The sequence below is a fragment of the Oryctolagus cuniculus genome, chromosome 7, assembly GCF_051225735.1.
Source record: "Oryctolagus cuniculus isolate XC-2025 breed Fujian yellow rabbit chromosome 7, ASM5122573v1, whole genome shotgun sequence".
In the NCBI taxonomy this organism is placed as follows: Eukaryota; Metazoa; Chordata; class Mammalia; order Lagomorpha; family Leporidae; genus Oryctolagus; species Oryctolagus cuniculus.
Window position 1 is genome coordinate 5,640,037 of NC_142873.1, and position 22,637 is coordinate 5,662,673.

The 22,637-nt window shown below is 38.3% G+C and overlaps 1 protein-coding gene across 12 annotated transcripts in view; it reads right to left on the reverse strand.

Annotated features, from left to right (window-relative positions):
- Positions 1 to 22,637, reverse strand: part of COP1 (COP1 E3 ubiquitin ligase) — a 209,809-nt gene that overhangs the window by 93,112 nt on the left and 94,060 nt on the right. For 11 of the 12 annotated variants that reach the window (XR_011390253.2, XM_051856979.3, XM_051856982.3 and 8 more), the window contains 2 exons: positions 12,711 to 12,825; positions 8,250 to 8,385 (listed from right to left, as the gene is read on the reverse strand). Coding sequence is in view for 11 of the 12 variants with exons in the window: in XM_051856979.3 (XP_051712939.1) it covers positions 8,250 to 8,385; positions 12,711 to 12,825 (251 nt within the window). In the remaining variant the exon portion in view is untranslated. Of the gene's footprint in view, positions 1 to 6,678; positions 6,796 to 8,249; positions 8,386 to 12,710; positions 12,826 to 22,637 lie in introns of those variants that run through there. The other variant, XM_089299438.1, reaches the window with a different exon arrangement.

The window sequence follows — 22,637 nt, forward strand, 5'->3', positions numbered from 1 at the left end:
CCTGTCATTCTGGTTTTCAAATAAAGTCTTAAAAAATAAAAAACAAAGAAACAACTCTTAACCCAATACAGCGATTCTCAGTAGTATCAGTATCCCTGGGGAATTTTTTAGAACTGAAAATTCTTGGCTGAGCACAAATAAGAGAATCAGAACTCTGGGAGTGGACTCAGTAATCTGTGCTCTGTCAAGCCCCCCAGCTAACTCTGAAGCACTGTCCTCAGGGTATGTCTGAAAGGACAAGAATCTTGCCTAATGGTGGTTAGGAGAATGTGCCACATAAAATTCTAGAATAAATTCAAACGAGTTCTCATTTCACTTCAGTCTGAATGACTGAGCTTATTCCTGGTTAGACCAGATAGCTAAAAGAAATTCATTTTGTTTTCAAACCACACAAGACATTGAAATTAGTCCTTTTAGCCCCCTTTCAAATTAGGAATTGCAGCCTAAAGATTACGGAGTTCTCCTATAGAAGTATTCTAAACAATTGAATCTGTGGGAATAATTATATTTATTTTTCTTCTATGTATTTTACCAAAGAGAGTTAAAAATAAATTTTATCTTCCCCTTAAACTTACTAAGTACAATGACAGCCCAGTCTTTAACAACAGTTAAGACTTCCACCATAAACTTCTATAAGAAATTAGACATGATTTTAGAGATAACTGTGGGGAGCAACTCGGACTAGACTAAGCTACTGGAATTAAGACTTATTCTATGCATCTGCTCTCCCACAATATGGCGCTGGGAGAGGAGGAAACAGCTTCTACGCAGCTGCCTCCAGTTCCACCAATAAACTGCAGGAGCTGCTCCTGATTGGAGGAGAGCAGCGTACTCGGTGTGTGGGTAGCAGAGTTGGGATTGGTGGAAGAGGACTATAAAGGAGGAGAGAGACAACACGCACCAGGAACACCTGAGGAACATCTGAGCAGCCCCCGAGAGAGCCGGCCGGCGGTGTGCCGCTCCCCCGCGGAAGTGGGGAAAGTGGCAGGGGGGCCCGCCCCTCCACGGAGGTGGAGGGACGGCAGCCAACCCGGGAAGAACCAGCAGCAAACCCGGGAAGGGCCAAGCAGACAAAAGAACAGTGCAGGGTCTAGTGTTGTTCCTCCGCGAAGAGGGGGAGCGACAGATAACAAATATTTTTTTTTTTGACAGGCAGAGTGGACAGTGAGAGAGAGAAACAGAGAAAGGTCTTCCTTCCGTTGGTTCACCCTCCAATGGCCGCTGTGGCCGGTGTGCTGCGGCTGGCGCATCGCGCTGATCCGAAGCCAGGAGCCAGGTGCTTCTGGTCTCCCAAGTGGGTGCAGGACCCAAGGACTTGGGCCATCCTCCACTGCACTCCTGGGCCACAGCAGAGAGCTGGCCTGGAAGAGGGGCAAGTGGGACAGAATCCGGAGCCCCGACTGGGACTAGAACCCAGTGTGCTGGCACTCAGGCGGAGGATTAACCTATTGAACCGCAGCGCCGGATGAGATAACAAATATTAAAAAGCATGTTAGTGCTAAATTTTTTTAAAGATGTGTGTTTATTTAATTGAAAGACAGAGTTACAGAGAGGGGCAGAGACAGAGAGAGGTCCTCCATCTGATGGTTCATTCCCCAGATGGCCGCAACAGCTGGAGCTGCGCTGATCCGGAGCCAGGAGCCAGGAGGTTCTTCCGGGTCTCCCACGAGGGTGCAGGGACCCAAGGACCTGAGCCATCTTGTACTGCTTTCCCAGGCCATAGCAGAGAGTTGGATTGGAAGAGGAGCAGCCGGGACTAGAACTGGTGCCCATATGGGATGCCGGCACTTCAGGCCAGGGCGTTAACCCTCTGTGCCACAGCACCAGCCCCAGTGCTAACTCTTGCCTTAAAAAATCAAGTACAAAAAGTTTTATCTATAGAAATTCAGGGAAACAGTAACAACAACTTAAAAGAACCATTTCAAATGCCTCCAGGAAACTGAAAGTTATAGCCTCAAGGAAATTATTCCTTTAGTCAGCTCCCAAAGCGTTTTTTTCTCCACAAACATTTATCATTTATTTTCTACCTTGTATTTTAGTAAATTCTCTAATGGAGTAAACAGTACAAAGAAACACACTTGTTGTCAGTGGTGCAAACATTTCTCTCTCAGCAGTTTCATTAGAGCTCTCTAGCTTGCCTGCTAATTGCACAACTCCTTGTTCCTGAACCCCAAAAAACTGATTCCACTACTTCTCGCCTACCTCTGAGCTGTCTCCTACCTCATTTTCTTCAATTATTCATTACATTCTACAGCCCATAAATTAACTCATTTTCATCATTAAATATCTTTCCTTTTACAGACACAGGTGAACTACAATGATGTCTCCTTTCCCGTTGCTGAGACGACAGATGCAAACTGTGTAGCTCTTAAAGGATTCTTTAACTCCCTGTTGCCAAATCGACAAAGAGATCTGCCTCTGCACCCATTCTCTCTTTTTAAAGATTTATTTATTATTTACTTGAAAGAGTTACACAGAGAGAGAAGGAAAGGCAGAGAGAGAGAGAGAGAGAGAGAGTGAGTGAGTCTTTCATCTGCTGGTGCACCCTCCAGATGGCTGTAAGGGCTGGAGCTGTGCTGATCTGGAACCAGCTTTTTCCAGGTCTCCCACAAGGGGTACTTGTACTGCTTTCCCAGGCTATAGCAGAGAGCTGGATCGGAAGTGAGTAGCCAGGACTCAAATCCGCGCCCATATGGGATGTCGGCACTGCAGGCAGTGGCCTGCTTGCGCCACAGTGCTGGTCCCCCATTCTCTTCCTTGATTCTCCTAATATCCAAAGGAAAGTATTCTAATCAAGGCCAAAAAGTCTTATTTTGATTTGGACCTGATACTGTCCATAGGATCTGATGATCCAGCCAGGTAGATTATCTCCTATCCTCATTAGTGTGCATGCTAATTCACTCTACTAGTCATCCTCGTGCCTGTGTCTCCTCATTCTGCTTTATTAATTCCTTCTCATCTCCCTGCCCTCTGTGTTATCTACAACGAATGTATCAATTCCCAGATTCACAGACCTCATCTCAGTACGTGCCAAACCTCTAGATCTCCAATGAAATCTGTTGCTTTTCAAACCCGTTCCTCCTGGAGAACTCCTACCTCTGTAAATGACATCCGTATTTTTTCTTCCCGGCTACCCAAGCCAAAAACTTAAGAGGTTATCTTCCTTTGTTTCCAAGACAATATCCATTCAAACATGAAGTTTTGGGCCAGGCAATCAACCTAGCAATTAAGACACCCACGTCCTGTACTAAAGTATCTCAGTTCATTCCTCAGTTCCAGCTCCTGACTCCAGCTGCCTGCTAGTACCGACCCCGGAAGCAGCCGTGGTGACTCAAGTAGTTGGATTCCTGCTGCCCATGTGGGAGACATCCACGGAGTTCCCAGCTCCTGGTTTTGGCCAGCTCGCTCCTATTCCTACCCAGTCCCAGTCTTTGCAGGTATTTGGGAAGTGAATCAGTGGATAAAGTTCTCCTTCCATTGATCCATCTCCCAGTCTCTCTGCCTCTCAATAATTTAAAATGAAGTTTTGTCTATCTGAGTTCCTAAGCATTTCTTGAATACTTCTTCAGTCTAGCCCCAGTCAGCTTACTTACCCGTACAGGACATCATCCTGTGCTGCCAGGAAGATGTCAGTAATCACTCACTACAATGGGTCTTCCTACTTCCACGCTTGCTTCTGCATAATCCACGTGCAGCCTGCAGATACTTTCACAGCCTTCTAACACTCTATTCTACAGAGCAGCTTAGAGGCCTGTGTCCCCACCACTCAGTACATCACTCTTATTTTATATTCTCAGTACTTACAGTGCTTGGCATTAATAGGTACATTTAGAAAGAAAATCTAGACAAGGACAGCTGAATATAATACTGATCCATAAAAATGATTTTTTTCAGTAAAAGAAAAAAGCTACAGTTTAGTTTTTTTTTTTTTTTTTTTTTGGACAGGCAGAGTGGACAGTGAGAGAGAGAGAGAGACAGAGAGAAAGGTCTTCCTTTTCTGTTGGTTCACCCCGCAATGGCCGGCGCACTGCAGCCGGCGCACCGCGCTGATCCGAAGCCAGGAGCCAGGTGCTTCCTCCTGGTCTCCCATGCCGGTGCAGGGCCCAAGCACTTGGGCAATCCTCCACTGCACTCCTGGGCCACAGCAGAGAGCTGGTCTGGAAGAGGGGCAACCAGGACAGAATCCGGTGCCCTGACCGGGACTAGAACCCGGGGTGCCAGCGCTGCAGGCAGAGGATTAGCCTAGTGAGCCGCGGCGCCGGCCTACAGTTTAGTTTCAAAAGATGTAAGAATGTACAATAACTGACTACTGAAGAAGCTTATTCCACCCATGAACACTGCTGACTAAAAATATATTCTTTATCTGAGTATTAACCTTAAAATGTGGCTTCCAGTCAGTTCTTTTTCTTTCTGTCTCTTGGATACCAAACACTGATTTGTGACAAATCTTGACTAACTCACTAAAATCTCAAATGCTGATCTAACTAATGTTTGCTTTGCAATGATAAGTACAATATGAGAAGAATACTTCACAAAGTACAGGGAAAAACAGATTTAAAAGACAAGTTTATTTTGATATAAAAAATTTTGAAATCCATGGGTAATTTTTCAAAATATTTATTCTTTCATGAACCTTTTGAAGACATCTTGTTTTTTAGTTTTTAGTTTTTTAGTTTTTTGACTCTATTCCCAATAAGCCTCAGCAAATGGCTAAGGAAAATTAACAGGAAAATAAGAGGAACCGAGATGAGAATAAGAGTATCTTAGGGTAGACATGGAGGAGGGAGAACATATAGTGACATCCAAAGCTTAATATGAGACTGTTTCATCTTTAACTTATATTTTGCATTATCACAGAAGTAGGGAACTCATCAGTACCTGGTAGCCATCTATTTTAAACTGTTAACAGGCATTTACATTATTAATACATGAAATTGGTGCATTTTAAAACTTATTTTTTAGTTGAGGAACTTTTTCTCCAGAGGACTATTTATCAGCAAGCAAATATGTAAAAGTAGGCTAAGACGGATACTGCTTAGTCCCCTCATTGCTCTAGCCCCATCCCGAGCATGCATTCATTCAGCAATGACTGAGTACCTGCCACATGTCAGACATAGGAATGCAGCAGGAAGCAGGACAAATAAAAACTGCCCTGATGAAGCAGCCAATCTAAAATGCAGTTTCAAAAGCGCTGGATTTCAGTTTTGTGATATGTGTACCCTAGAAGGCAGCAGGAGACGGGTCCCTGCCATTCACGGGAGACCCAGCCTGAGATACTGGCTTCCTGATTTTGTGTGGCTCAGTTCTTCCTGTTGCAGGTATTTGTGGAGTGAACCACTGGGTGGGAAATCTCTCTTTCTCACATTGTCTCAAAATAGGGACCAGCATCGTGGCTCAGTGAGTTAAGCTGTTGCTTATGACCCTGGCATCCAATATCAGAGTGCTGGTTTGAATCACAGCGGCTCAAGTTCTGATCCAGCTCTCTGCTAACGTTCCTGGGCAGGCAGTGGAAGATGATCCAAGCACTTGGACTCCCACCACCCAGGTAGGAGACTAGAATGGCATTCTGGACTCCCAGCTTTGGCCTTGGCTCTGACCTGCCTAACCCAGCCATTTGGGGTGTGAACCACAGAAGATCTCTTCTCCCAGTCTTTCAAATAAACAAATACAATAAATCTTAAATAAATGATAGAATATTTTTAAAGTAGCATATGTTTCAAAAAGAATAAGAAGACCTGATTTGAAAGACTATTCCTAGGCAAAATTGTGGAAGGAAGTCCTTTACTCTGAATTCTCATTCATTTTATTTCTCACTCCAACCCTAGATCATCAATAGCTCTTACTAAAAGAGAAACTTTACTGATAGTATTAAAAATTAAGCCTACTTATCAGAAAACAAGTCAATAATACTTGGAGATCTCTTTTGTGGTACAAACTGAAATCTCACAACCATCCGATGATATGTTAAAAAGAATATATTAAAAGTTACCTTAATCTGGACCAACACTGGCTATCATTATTAATTAAAGTTTAACAAAAAAAAATCCTTTAACTAACTACTTATAAAAAAACCAAAAGTTTAATTTTAATTTCAAACTACGGCAAAAAAGACACCTCAACATAGAATTAACATTAAATTAAACTCAAAATATATATATTAAGGACTAGCTAAAATAGAAATAAGGATGAGCAGTGTTAGAATTTCAAAAGAATTAATTTTTTTTCTTCATTGGGGTGACTCCAAAGTACAGTGTGCCTGAATCTTTTCCCAAAGTTTCAGCAGATCCTGAGCTCAGTGAACTAGAACTCAAGAGCCAGAATGTCTGGGGAAGTCAATTCTCAGCTTTGTCTATACTTGCTGGGTTTTGGTTCAGGACAAACAATGTGAATTTCCTTACCCATAAAGTGGGAATGAGAGCAGTATCTTACTGCTCAGAGTTGATTTAAGAATTAAAGAAATTAGTGAACTCAAGTAATACTTCTGAGGGTATCTAAAAAAGAGTAAGTAACCAAACACCATTTCACCAGTATAGTTACTGATCAAGCATCAAGGATTGTTATACATACAATCACCCTTTTCTTATGAATTTATTAGTGCTCCATACAATGCAACTTTAACAAATTATAAAAACATAAGTAAAAATGCTAAAACAATATCCAAAGATAAAATTTACAGCAATTTTTAGCATAACAATATGGACATGTAAACTTAAAGACACGAGCAACACTATGAAGTCCTAGATAAACTTAAACTAGGTACTTTCAAACAATTCCTCTCTAGTGGCCACTGAACACCTAATGTAAGAGAAAAATGAAAAATATGACATTGCAGCTATATGTAAAAGGAGAGCAATAAGTATCTTCATTCTTTTCCACTGTTTGCTAATATTAATCTGGAAACAACTGGGACTTAACTAAAGCCATTAATTTCTATATTTTGTCTGTTGACTCAAGGTTGAGGTACAAAGTATACAAATGCTGCCACCTTGTGGATTGATGACATGGTATTAACTCCAACAAGCAAAGGAAGAAAAGTTAAGCTTCTGATTTAGCTTTCTGTCAACACACTAAGTAACCAACATTAGCTATATTTCATGCTATTTTGCAGTAGTAATTACTCTTCTACAATGTAATGATGCAACATATTAAATTCAAAATTATCTGTCTTCTCTAACACTTAATTCTCTTCCTAAAAAAAATCATTAAACTCTCTATTTTGAGAAGTCTATAAAATGAATTTATTACCAATAATGTGTTCAAATATGAGAAATTAAGAAAAGGCAAAATATCACCAGGGATGTGAAAGCTGTGAAGCCCTTTCATTTCTTTAGTTATAGCATCCTTTCTTGCTATCTATTAGTCTTCATCTGTCCTACATAACAAATTTTGAAAATTGGGAAATTCTCTTTCAGAAATGCTAATTCAATGCAATTAAGAGAAAAGAATAGATGCGAAAATGTGGATGGATGCTAAAGTTAACTTTAAATTTTTAATTGATATATTTTCATGTAACTAACCTAACTTTCAATAAGTGATATGCTCAAACTAAAATCTCATTTAGGCCTTCCTAAGACAATAAATTTCTCCTTTACAATGCATAGTGCTTTGATATAAATGTCTTGGTATGATCAAACTTTATTAGAATTTTTTAAAATCCAGGATTATACTAAAGCAAGCTAAAAGGGCTTTCAAGTAATGACAAAAAAGGAATGATTCTCATTTTTGAATGAAAAACAATCTCACATCTTCTAGAGATGCTATTATTATAACATGATATTAAGAAAGAAGTTTTGATATTTTTTAAATGGAAGAAGAAAATACAGGCTAAATTCATGATGTTCTAGGACACAGATCAACACAACTAGAGAGCTCTCATTTGAATTACAAGGTATAGCCACATAATTATAGACCAGTGTATACATGAAGTCAATATTATAAATAACCTTTGATAGTTATTTTATTTACTAACTTCCAGAAAAATGAAGTGTAGACCTGTGATTAAAATTAGACCTAAATACTATAAGAGAACCAACTGTAATCCTGTTAGATGGATACTATTAATCATTCCATTATGAACAAATTTAGGAGTAGGGAGATTTAGAAACTTACCTAAGATCACAAAACTTTAAGTTGGCAGATAAATTCAGAATTCAGGTGTTTAATAAAAATGCTATACTTGATATTAAAATACAATTAGATTCTTAGTATTCTTACAAATGATAATAGTAAGGAGTGTGCTCAACACTTACCTAGAGACTATGCTGGAGCCATTATAGAGATCACTAGCATATGACAACGTGGCCAAAGGTCGTACTGAATTATATCGAGTAAACTTGGATAAGCATTCCTGAAATTCATCCAGTTGGCTTGCAGTTCGACTGTCATCTATATGACAAAAACAAAACAGATGAATGCAATTATAAAGTTAAGTCAAAGATCAATAGTCACAGGTTGAAAAATATATTCTAAATGCAAAAAGCACTCTTTAAAAGACTAGTTTGCACAAATTAATGTGAACTTTTGATCTTACTAAAAAGTCTTGGTGGCTCTTTACAGAGAATGTGTCTTTCAACATCAATAGTAATTCTCTTTTCTTTCTTTTATCCATAATTTCTTTGAAAAGCAAAAAAAAAAAAAAAAAAAAAAAGATGGTTCTGGGGAAGAGAAACTATTCATTAGAGTAAAAATCTCTGACAATGGGGAAGAGTAATATATACACGAGTCAGGGTATACCCATGTTTATTTATTGCCAAAGCCCTGTTCAAACTTTATATACTTTAAAACAAAAATAGTTTTTTAATTTACAAAATTTGCTCATGAGGCCAGCGCAGTGGCGCAGCAGATTAAAGCCCTGGCCTGAGTGCCAGCATCCCATATGGGTGCCGGTTCTAGTCCCGGCTGCTCCTCTTCCAATCCAGCTCTCTGCTATGGCCTGGGAAATCAGTAGAAGATGGCTCAGGTCCTTGGGCCCCTGCACCTGTGTGGGAGACCCGGGAGAAGTTCCTGGCTCCTGGCTTCGGATCTGCGCAGCTCTGGCGGTTGCAGCCATCTGGGGAGTGAACCAGCGGATGGAGGACCTCTCTCTCTGTCTCTGCCTCCCTCTGTAACTCTTTCAATTAAATAAAATAAATCTTTTTTCTTTTCTTATATATATATATATATATTTTTTTTTTTTTTGACAGGCAGAGTGGACAGTGAGAGAGAGAGAGACAGAGAGAAAAGTCTTCCTTTTGCCGTTGGTTCACCTTCCAATGGCCGCCGCGGCCGGCACACTGCGGCCGGCGCACCGTGCCTATGCAAAGGCAGGAGCCAGGTGCTTCCTCCTGGTCTCCCATGGGGTGCAGGGCCCAAGCACTTGGGCCATCCTCCACTGCACTCCCGGGCCATAGCAGAGAGCTGGCCTGGAAGAGGGGCAACCGGGAAAGAATCTGGTGCCCCGACCGGGACTAGAACCCGGTGTGCCGGCACCGCAGGTGGAGGATTAGCCTATTGAGCCACGGCGCCGGCAAATAAAATAAATCTTTAAAAAAATAAAAATAAAAAATTTGCTCACATAATACTTTCAAGTGTTTCAAATCCTGTTACAAGAACACAATAAGAAACTGTGATGTATGAATTACTAATCCTCAAACATAAATTAAAAATATTTGAAGTGACTTTCATTTATCATAAAGGAAAAAAACACTGTCACTCAATGTCATGGTGGAGAATACAACAGTAATTCTGTCCATGAGAACACTGCATAAATACTATAAGTACCACTTCAGCAAACCACTCAGAGCCAAGGCATGTAGCATTAAATCATACAATCAGCTTAGGAAGTACCTGACAATAAATAAGGCTAATCTATGTTGCAGTATGTCTGCAGGCCTATACTGAAAGTGCTAATAAAAAAAAATCACTTGAAGTTCAGACTTATATTTTTCTTTCCAAAGAATGAAAAGAACAACACCGTTATTTTAGCTTCCTAGATTAAAAAAGTTTGTTACAGACTATCTTTCCATAATTTCTTCCTTATTTTACACTTATCCACATACATACATACAACTTTTTTTAGGTAAACAATCATAATTCCCCTCTTTAAATATCATCTGAAGGTGATAGTGGGCACTTGCAATGCAGTTCAGATGAAAGAATCATTCACTTGAAAGACTTATAAGACTATGACATACATGCAAAAAATTTATTTTATCTGGAAGGCTAAGGTTATCTTGAAAATAACTGTTGGCATGTAGAAATTTTAAAATTATCACAAAATTATAAATACTTGAGAAAACTAAGTAAGCCTTTGTTTCTGATGTTTTTCAAACTGTAAAGATTTAAACACTAAGCAAATCTATCAACCTGTATTACAAATGTCTAAGTTTGTAGTGCTTCTATTTTAAAAACAAAAGAAAGAACCTAACTAGCATTTAATATCATAGTGATATCAAGATAAAGCCCCTATTCCAAAAAATTATTTCCAGGAAATTTAACAACTTATACATAAAACATGGGTTACTGTAAAAGAAAAAAAAATCATCCACTGTACTATAGAGTAGCCTGAATATAATAGGTAATTGGTTCTTTTAAGTTTTATTATTGTATAATATAATAAATACTGGAAAGATAGTTACTTTACATTTATAAAGCTTTAACATTAATCAATTATTTTGAGAATACACAATCATAAGCATTCAAGTATATGTATTCTATTGAAGTCCATAATCCTTTTCTATGGTAACTAGACCTTTCCTTATTATGCAAGCTCATTAACATTAGAACCATAAAACTAATTCAGTATTTAAAAGAATAGCAATTAACTTTCAGTTACGTTGTTACGAAAAGGTAAGATTTTGTTGGCTTGGTTGTTTTACGATCAACATCTAATACAAATCTGCTGACCTATCACCTCTCTTATGTGTTCTCAACTACCTTTACTACTGTATAGCATGCCTATCGTGCTAGTGACTTAAAGATCATTATTGGGGCTGGCGTTGTGGATAAAGGGTAGAGCTACTGCTTGCAATGCCAGCATCCCATATGGGAGCAGGTTTCAGTCCTGGCTACTACGCTTCTGATTCAGTTACCTGCTAATGTGCCTGGAAAAAAAGCAGAGGATGGCCCAAGTGCCTGGGCCCCTGCACCCACGTGGGAGACCAAGAAGAAGCTCCTAGTTTGGCCTGGTCCTGGCTGTTGTGTCCATTTAGGGAGTGAACCAGCAGACAGAAGATCCTTCGCTTTCTTTGTGTCTCCCTTCTTCTCTCTGTAACTCTGCCTTTCAAATAAATCAATCTCTTAAAAAAATTAATAATGTTGCCTACCTCAATCTCTTTTTCTACTCTTTTTGTTTTTAAATAACTGCCACATGGTCTACAATTGTATTTCGACATAGTACCATCAAATAACAGGAAAACGTTAACAAGAACTCTCTTCCACATAGAATGCAGTTCTCAGTCCACTTTCAATTTAGCAGCTTCTTACTGTAGTTTCTACTTACAGACTATTACAGAGGTTAACAAGGAGTTAGAGTCTGAGCCAAGAAATGACAGCTTTCTATGTGTAAAAGTTGCTTATCAATAGTTTTAAACTTATTCAAAAAAATATCTTGGCTTCCTCTAATCTTCCTAGAAAAAACACTACGTAAATCCAATACAAGGACTTTCAAAAAGTGTATAAAAAAAGGAATTAAAAATGTGAAACATTTTTAAGTTCACACATAATTATTTAAAATAATATCCATCATCATGACATTTTTGAAGATACTTTGCACATTTTTCTCTCTACTACCAAACCTCATATAAATTTGTGTAAAAGATTTAAAAAATATATAGATTTTAATAATATTTTTTCAAGAGAAAATTAAGGCCTAGTTTTAAACAACAATAAAAAACAAGGCATATTTTTCTTTGGTAGCCTTAGGGCATGTGTACTAATGACATCAATTAACAAAATAGCCAAGAAATGCCAAACGCTGTGCTTCACATAAATGACGTGTATCCCCTAAATAAACCTTTAATGTAGGTATTGAAGTCACCACTTCACCAGTGAGCATAGATGCTAAGAACGGTTGAAGAACAGGGAGTTTTATTACTTCTCCACATCAGCGCACTCTATGCCACCACATCATATCTTGGCATACGTCACCTCTTCTACCTTGAACATGTTTCCAATTACTTTTCCCAGTTAATCCCTAATAGCCCAAATACAACTTCTCCAAAATCTTGACAGGATTCCATCTCTCCATTTTCAACGCTGCCTGGCTTTCCCCTATTTGTAGAATAGGAGATTTCTTCTCTATTACTATAACATCCTTTACATATTTAAGTAACACATAGTATCACACAGAATTATGACTTACTTGCTGCTTTCTCCCTTTACAGTAAGAACTGGTTCTTCTACCTTTCTATCCTCAGCAGTGCTCAGAACTTAATGGTGACTAGGTAACTTAATATTTTTATTTTTGCTAGCTATATGTTTATGGCTGCTTTTCCAAGCTTTATACAACTTATTATATGAAATTAAAAACTTTCAAACAGATAGCAAAAATCACCACTAAAAAGCAATATTCTCCAATCTCTCTCAGAATCTCCATACTGCTTTGAAAGACTACGTAAAAAATGCAAACTTATCCTTTGCAGCTAGAACTTTCCAAAAATCCAGCATAAAAACCTAGAAATAGATCTGAAATATGAATTTCAGATACTTTAAGAGGCGTCCTGAACATGTACCTGAGATACGAGACATCCTTGTAGAAAAATAACACTGCTCTAGGTCTTCAAAATGAGCAGTGAGTCGTTTTCGTCTTGAAGCTAATGTGCTGATATACCAAGGCTGTTTCTTTGTCTAAGGCAATAATAAAAAAAGATATTTATAACTCAGAACAAATCAGACCCTTTTATACAGAATATTATCCAAATGTTTGTATATTTATAAGTATCTAAAGTTCATCACAATAAAATGATTACAAATGGTGAAAAACCATGGTTTCTAGATATTTTCTGATTTCTCTTTTAAAGTGAAAATAGGTACCAAATTTACTAACAGAATGACTAAAACAAAAATGAATTAAAAGATAAGTACTAAATGAGAGTTTTATAAGACTAAAATGAGAAACATCTTAGAACTCTCTGAATTAAATGAAGTGTTATTCTAAAATTTTGAATTTTACGAATCTTAAAAAACAGAAATTATTAGAAAGCAATTATTAAACAGAAAACTATTTTTCATCATCTTTATATTGTAATCTCACACTGAATTATCAGAACAGCTCCTGATTGTAGGAAATATCCACTTAATACTGATTATTAGATTAAGCAGTAGTAATATTTCTTGCTAAAGAGTTTTACTTATTTATTAGAGAACAGAATAACAAAATCAGATAGAAAAAGTCAAAGACAACAATCCAGAAATACAGTGTAAGATACTGTAAACATCAAAGATCCATGATCCTAGGTGTACATTACCTACAAGCTTGTTTAAAAAAAGGCTATTATCTATCTTGAGGCACATAAATAGATAGAGAAGATATATAATGAGATCTTGGAATCACACAATTCACCAACAGGTATAGTCAGAACGTCAAATGCACTACCTCGAGAGTACTAAGTACTATAGTAGACACTGCACAGTGTGCCCTTGCTTTAATCAAACTAGGTGGAAGGTAAGAATCATATTGTGAAGTACTGCTTTACTCACAGGAAAGGAAGATAACTTCCAAAGACATAACAAAGAAGAAGCTGAACTCAGAAAAATGATGGCGAACAAAGTACAACAGCACAGGACAGTGGGGAAAAGAGGACAGTCGTTAGTCTGGGGACAAAAGCCTGCTTACCAAGTCCTTCACTGCAATTTGGCAACCACCCCACGCAAGGAAACCTAACACAGAATTTGCAAACTAGAAGAGATATCTAAAGGAATTACCTACAATGAAAGTCAGAAACCAGAAAGCTTGAAAGAAATGATATGAGAAATAAAAGATGGAATAATGATTTGAAATATGGCCAGAATATCAGAAGAAGAGTGCAACAGGTTCAATAAAGAAGTGTTTAAAGAACTGGTAGCTGGAAATCTTCCAGAACTGGAAAGAAACATGAACACACAGACACAGAAACTATTCCTACCAAGCAGGATGACTAAGAGGAAGTCTAAAATTCGAGCCATTATGTTTTTGTCCAACGGCATAAAGAAGATCTGAAAACTCAAACAGAAAAGATAACTTATTTAAAAGATTAACTTACTTAATTATTTAATAATAAAGAGGCAAAATACTTTTAAAAGCAATAGAAGAAGACAGAACACAACGTACTTTGATTATCATCAAAAATTGAGGAAAAATAACTCCAGTCTAAAATTCAGGACCCGATAAAACTATCTTGCAAAATGAACAAAATATATTTTCCTATGCATGAAAACAGTTTATAACCAATGAGCCAAATCTAAAGGAATTTCTGAAATTGTGTGTGGTACCTGAAATACACATAACAAAAACTAGAAGGTCTAAGACACAAAACTGAGAGAGCAAGAAAACTACCAACCAAATAAATGATTCTAAATATTGCTGCCAATTATAATAGTGATTTGTGGGGTTTAGAAAATACCTGTATCTATACATACATAGCATAGACATCACACAGAAGTGAGGAAAATCTGGGTTTTGAAGTGACTATATTTTTCAGGAAAGTAATTAAGATACTGATTAAGAATAGACTGTTTAGATGACAAATGTGGATTAATTTCAAGGATAACTACTGAAAGGATCGTAACACAACAGGTAGCATTCAAATCTGTAGAGGGGTAGTGAGAGGAATAAATATAAGAAAAAAATCAAAATGTGAGGAAATAGCAAAAATAAGGAGTAAAACAGAGAGAAACTACATCAGTATTCATAATAATCTAAATGGAAACACGCACCAATCGAAATAGTGATAGAACTCATTTTCTGAAAACATAACCGCAGGCTATCTGCCAAAGAAACATCTAAAACATAAACAAACAGAGATTTTGGAGACAATATGAAAGATAATAGGAAAATATTAACTGAAAAAAATAGAATCAAGATGTAAAGGATGGAAACAACACTGCATAACAAAAAAAACATTTTATTCAACAACAATAGATATGTCTATTTGTAATAAAACAGCCTCCAAAATGTAGAGAGTAGAAATTTCCAGTGAAGTCAACAAATCTACCAACACAGTAGGAGATAAGCTTTTTCAAATCAATTCAAAGAGTATTCCAGTAACACATATTTAGTCAAACACAAAAGTTTGATTTAATAAATACAAATAAACCACTGTACTCAGTTATACAATGTGTGTTCTTGAGCACACATGAGACTTTTACAAAAACTGTGTTGTATGCTACTGGAAAATGTTGATGACCTTGACAAAAACTAGTATTTCTCAAATGATGCATGAAAAGCAGCAATTATAAAATAAAATGTGATAAATTCCATGAAATAGAAGTTAAAAACACATGTTTATCAACATCATTATTAAAAAGTTGAGAAAAGAAGCAAATTGTAAGAAGATTTTTTTTTTTCTTTCTTTCTTTCTTTCTTTCTTTTTTTTTTTTTTTTTTGACAGGTAGAGTTAGAGAGAGAGAGAAACAGAGAGAAAGGTCTTCCTTCCTTGGTTCACCCCCAAAATGGCTGCTATGGCCAGTGCACTGCACCGATCCAAAGCCAGTAGCTAGGTGCTTCTCCTGGTCTCCCATGCAGGTGCAGGGCCCAAGCACTGGGCCATCTTCCACTGTACTCCTGGGCCACAGCAGAGAGCTGGACTGGAAGAGGAGCAACCAGGACAGAACCGGCGCCCCAACCGGGACTAGAACCTGGGGTGCAGGTGGAGGATTAGCCTAGTGAGCTGCGGTGCCGGCCAAGAAGATATTTCTAACACATAGAAAGGAATGATTGTTATTCAGGATACATTTATTTTAAAAGAACTACAAGCAAATGAGAAAGGCCAACACACACACTCACAAATTGTAGAAGACACGAACATGAAACACCATTTCACTAAAGATCAAACCATGAATGGCCAACAGTGAGACCTAGTACCAGATAAAGCCCAAAGGTCAGTTCTTGCAGACTCAGCCTTTAGAGCTGGTGCAGCATCAGGCAGAGACACACATTCTAGCGGGATGGACTCTTTTCAGTGTGTGTCATCGCCAGCCTCAAATGGGCTTGGTAAATACACCTGACATCCTAGGATCAACTGACTGTGTTACTCAGCCTAGTACCAGCCTGGGCAGATAAGGGGATGCCTTTATCTTTCTCCCAATCCTGGGCAGACTACAATGGAACCATAGGACCTTGTCTTGAGATTCAGTGCTGGGAAGCAAAGCTAAACATTGGGCAGATTCTAATGGGCCCATTCATAGATCCATGTCTGTAGACAGAGTCTCTAGACTTGCCCCAAGTCTAGAGTCTGCATCCTGCTAAGACAGACAGACTTGTTTTGGAGTGTATCATTACCAGCTTCACTAGGGTGGCATGTACCCCCAAGATTGCACAGGGCATGATGACTGTGGAGACCCAGGTATGGCTGACCTAGTGCCACCATAGGCAGAGGAAGGGCTGTCTCTATCACCCCTCCTATGACCTCAGGCAGCAACCATCACAGACTGCATGGAAACCCAGTGCTAGGCTGGTAAAACTCAACACTGAGCATTGGAATCCTAATGACCCCTGTTCCCAGGCAGTGCTTGCTTTGGTACCATGTACAGTTCTGTGACCCTAGTTGATCAGTCTTACACCCCAGCCAGCATCACCAATGGCATGTGGGAATGGCAAGAAGTAGGGTGGTTTCTGTCCTACCTCCAAGGAATGGTGCAAATGGGCTTTAGTCTCCAGGTACAATCTAGCATCAAGGCTTTGATCTAAGTCTATGTTAGCTCCAGGAAGGGGTTTATAGGGATGGAATACACCTTTTTAGGCACTCCCACAGTTCATTCTGAACAATATCCCAAATGTGTACTTAAAACAAATTTGAGCTTGGAAAGCACACAGGACTGAAACAATGAAAAAACATTCACAGCATATCAAAAGCAAAACTACATTTGGGATGCTAGCTAGTACTTATATAGCAGAAATGTCCAACAACTCAGAGAAACTAAGAAATTGCTTAGAATTTCTAGAAGAATAGCCATAATGAAGCCAGATTACTATAATCAGTCTTTCACTGTGCAGATGATGTCATACACCAACAAACCTCAAGAACGTCCAGGGAATCAGGATGTCACCTAATGAACAAAAAAATGTCCCAGAGGGGCCGGCACTGTGTCACAGCGGGTCACACCGCTGTCTACAGTGCTGGCATACCATCTGTGCATCAGTGCACATTTCAGCTGCTCCACTTCTGGTCCAGCTCCCAGTTAATGTGTCTGGGAAAGCAGCAGAAGACGGTTGAAGTGTTTGGGACCCTGCTCCCACATGGGACAACTGGAAGAAGCTCTTGGCTCCTGGCTTTGGCCTGGCTCAGCCCTGGCTATTGCAGCCATTTTGGGACTTAACCAGCGGATGGAAGATCGATCGATCTCGCTCTCTCTCTCTCTCCTTCTATTTCTGTAATACTGTCAAATCAATCAGTCTTTTAAAAAAAAAAAAGGCACCAGAAATAACCATCTAGGAATCAAAATTTTCAAATGCTAAATAACCTCAAAATAGCTATCCTAAGGCAACTCAGTGAACTTCAAGAGAACACAAAGAAGCAATTTAATATTCTAACAGAACTGAAAAAGATGGAAGCGTTTTTTTTTTAAAGGTTTATTTATTTATTCGAGAGGCAGAGTTAGAGAGAGAGAGAGAGAGAGAGAGAGAGAGAATCTTCCATCTACTGGTTCACTCCCCAAATGGTTGCAATGGTTGGAGCTGAGCTGATCCGAGAGAGCGAGAGAGCAAGCGAGCGAGAGAGAGAGAGATCTTCCATCTACTGGTTCACTCCCCAAATGGTTGCAATGGCTGGAGCTGAGCTGATCTGAAGCTGGGAGCCAGGAGCTTCTTTTGGGTCCCCATACAGGTGTAGGGGCCCAAGCAGTTGGGCTTTCTTCAACTGCTTTCCCAGGCCATAAAAGAGAGCTGGATTGGAAGTGGAGCAGCCAGGACTTGAACCGTTGCCCATGTGGAATTCCGGCACTGCAGGTGGTGGCATTACCGGCTACTCCACAGCTCCCCCAAGAAGTAATTTTTAAAAAATCAAAATCATTCTTCAAATGAAAAGTACATAAGTAAAATTTACAACGTGTCAGAAGGCATAAATAGTAAGATAGGTCAAACAGAGGAATTGGTGAACTCAAAGAAACACTATTTGAAAATTCACAGTGGAAGGGGAAAAAAGAGAGCAGTAAGAAGGATAAAGAAAGCTTATGGGAACTTTAGGACAACATGAAGAAAGCAAATATTTGAGTTACTGAAGTTCAAGAGGGACTGGAGAATGCAAAAGAGGCTGGAAGCATATTCAATGAGACAACAACACAAACTTTCTGGAACCTAGAAAAAGACACAACCATCCAGGTACAGGAAGGTCAAGGATCACCAGTCAGTTTCAACACAACCAAGCCTACCCCAACACACATTATAATCAAGCTCTGGAGACCAAAGATAAGATTAACACAAACAGAGGCCTCAATTCACCTGCCTTCAGACTTCTCAGCAGAGACCAGACAGGCCAGGAGGAAATGGGACAGACTTTCACAGTAACAAAGGGAAACAATGGCCAGTCGGGAATACTGTGCTTGGGGCTGGTGTTGTGGCACAGCAGGTGAAGCTGCCATCTGCAAGGCCAGCATCCATACAGGAGCACCAGTTTGAGTCCTGGCTGCTCTGCTTCAATCCAGCTAACCTGACTATGAAGGAAAAGGAAGACAGCCCAACAGAGAAGGGGGGAAATTTAAAACTTTCTTGAAATGAATGGAAATGGAACAAAATTATCAAAACCTGTGGGATGCAGCAAAGCAGTACTAAGAAGGAAATTTATAGCAATCAAAAAAGCAGAAAGATCTCTAATAGATGACTTATTACTATGTCTTGAGGAACTAGAAAAACAAGAGCAAATCAAACCCAATATTATTAAAGAGGAAAAAAAATTAGAACAGAAATAGATGGCAGAGACAAAAAATTACAACAAAATATCAATGAGGAGAGAACTGATTCTTTGAAAAGACAAACAAAATTGGCAAACCCTTTGCTGGACTAATTGAAAAAAAGGAGAGAAGATTCAAATACCTAAAATCAGACAAGAAAAGGAACTCAAACTGACACCACAGAAAATACAAAGGATCGTTGGGGCTTACTATTTGCCCAAAAATTGATAACCTAGAAGAAATGGACAAATTCCTGGAAACATAAAACTTTCTAAGATCAAATCATGAAGATACAACATATCTAAACAGACCAAAAATGAACAGCAAGATTAAAACTATAATAAAAAGTCACCCATCAAAGAAAAGTCCAAGACTACATGGCTTCAATGCTGATTTCCACAAAACCTTTAAAGAAAACACCAAATCTTCTTAAATTATTCCAAAACAGAATAGGAAGGAATTCTTCCAAACTCATTTGACAAGGTGTTATTATCTTACATCAAAACCTTTGCACTGCCTGACTTTAAAATATATAGCTACTACAATTTAAACAGCACTGTATTGGCATAAAAAGAAGATACACATTTCAATGAAACAAAATGGAAACTTGTAAACCAATGCATTTACAGTCTGTGAATGCACTGGGAAAAGGACAGAGTTTTCAATAAATGGTGCTGAGAAAACTGAATGTTTAAATGCAAAGAATAAAACTATACTCCTATGTTTCACTATGTACAAAAATCAACTCAAAATGGATTAAAGACCTAAATGTTGGACCTGAATCTTTGCAAGTACTAACAAAATACAAAAACAAACATTAAAAAAAATAGGGGAAATGCCTCAGGATATTGGAATGGGCAAAGATTTTTTGGATCAGATCCCAAAAGGACAACAAACAAAAGTAAAAATAAACTAATGGGATTGCATTACAGTGAACAGCTTCTGCACAGCAAAGGAAACAACAGAGTGAACAGACAACCTACAAAGTGGGAGAAAATATTTGTAGCTATACAACTGACAAGGAGTTAATAACCAGAATATAACAGGAGCTCAGAGAAGTCAATAACAACCACAACCACAACAACCACCAACACACCACCACCGCAAGAACAAGTAATGAAACTTGGGCAGGAAATCTAAAGAAACATTTCTCAAAGGAAGACATCCAAATGGCCAATGGGTACATGAAAAGTGCTCAACATCATGAACCATATGTAAATGCAAATCAAAATGACAATGAAATAACACCTCGATCCAGTTTGATGGCTATTATCACAAAGACAAAATAGGGGCAGGTATTTAGCCTACCAACTAAGACGTAAGTCAAAGTGCCTGGGTTTAATACCAGCTCTGGCTTCTGGATTTAGTTACAGGATTCCTAACACCCACAAAGGACAGTGGATTAAGCTTCTGTCTCCCTACTTTTGGCCCAGTCCAGGCTGTTTCCAGGAATGGAAATTTGCAGTCACTGTGGAAAATAATATAAAGACTCCTCAAAAAACTAAAGACAGAACTACCACATGGATTCAGTAATCTCACTATTGAGTATATATCCATGAGAAATAAAATCACTCTGTTGAAGAAACATCTGCACTCCATGTTTATTGAAGCATTATTCAAATAGCCAAGAAATGAAAACAATTCATTGATAAATGGATAAAGAAAATGTAGTACAAATACACAATGGATTACTACTCAGTCATTAACAAGGGTGAAATCTGTCATTTGTGACACTGCCAATGGAACTGGAGGTTATTAAATGAGATAAGGCAAGTACAGTAAGTACAACATGATCTTGTTACTGTACAACATGATCTTGCTTACATGTGCAATCTTTAAAAAAAGGCATAATGACAGCTGAGGAGAAAGGGGGAAGGTAGGGATAGGGAATGATTAATGGGAATTAGTTCTGGGGTTCCACTGTACAGAATGACCATAGCTAGTGTTAATGTACTATAAATTTCTCTATTAAAAACAGTACTAGAAGATGGGACTTGGAATGTTTTCACCATAACTAAATGTAAATGTTTGAGGAAATAATTACCCAGAGTAGACACCATGGAATGTATATGGTTTCAAAACATCACATGATATCCTGTAAATATGTACAATTTTTATGTCTGTTAAAACAATCTATAAAAACATAAATTTTCAAAATACTTAGAAACAAGTTATGAAGAAATGGGCAAATCTTACACTCAGTATCAGAAGGGTGTCAATTTTCCCTAAAACAATCTTTAAGTTGAAGGCAGAAATTCTAGGAGTAGACATTCGGTGCACTGGTTAAGATGCTGCTTGGAACACCTGCATCCCATGTTGCAGAGTCTTAGTTCAGGTACCAGCTCCACTTCCAATTCTAGCTTCCCATAAATGTGCACCCTGGGATACAGCACGTGCGGCTCAGGCGGCTGGTCTCTGTCCCGACCTGGGACCCCTGGATTAAGCTCCCTGTTCTTGGATTCAGCCTGCCCGGCCCAGCTCTCTTGCTCTCATCTCATCTCATCTCATCTCATCTCATCTCATCTCACCTTTTCTTTCTCCCTCTCATGATTTTTTTAAGGCAGCTCTAATAAAAATCCAACAAGCATCTTTATAGAGCTAGATAAGTTGATATGTTATTTTGAAAAAGCAAACAGGAGAGACTATTCTGTAAAAAGAAAAATGACAGAAGATTGGTTAGCCCTATCAGATGTTAAAGGGGTATCCTACAAAATGAATAAACACTACTATTCAAAACATGCAGGTGTCATGAAAGACTGAGGTATACCACTTGAGAGGAGATTAAGGAGCCAAGACAAATAAATGCAATAAGTGATTCAGAATTTGTCCTGGGCCAAGAAATATTTTCTTTCTTTTCCAGTAATGGACAAAAAGGCAAAAATGGCAAAAATTTAAATTTTAAAATATTTTAAATTAAAATTATAAACTATCAATCTGTTAATTATCTAACATATCTAATTATACTATGATTACATAAAAATTCTAAATCAAAATCAACAGGCAATTATTGAAATTCCAAAGTATAAAGTAGCTACTTAAGGTTCTTATGTTTCTGGTTACACTTACATTACATTGCTAACAATTTTTTAATAACAACTTTAACTATTAAACATTATTTTTAAGAACAGTAAAATATGGGGCTGGTGTGGTGGCGCAGCAGGTAAAGTCTTTGCCTGTGACACCAGCATCCCATATGGCTGCCAGCTCATTTCCCAGCTGCTCCATTTCAGATCCACCTTCCTGCATATGGCCTGGAAAAACGGCAGAATAGGGCCCAAATGTTTGGGCCTTTGCTCCTGACATGGGAGACCCAAATGAAGCTTCTAGCTCCTAGCTTTGGCCTGATCCAGTGCTGACCATCGTGGCCAGCTGGGGAATGAAGCAGAGGATGGAAGATCTCTCTTTGTTTCTCCCTCTTTCTCTGAAATTCCATGAAAATAAATAAATATTTAAAAAAATAAAATTCTCCACCCTGTGGTTGTAGCATAATTTCTACAACTATTCTAAAATGGCTAGGGTATTTATTTTTCCAGAATTTTTGCTTACATAGTTAATACTGGTAATTATAAACTTTA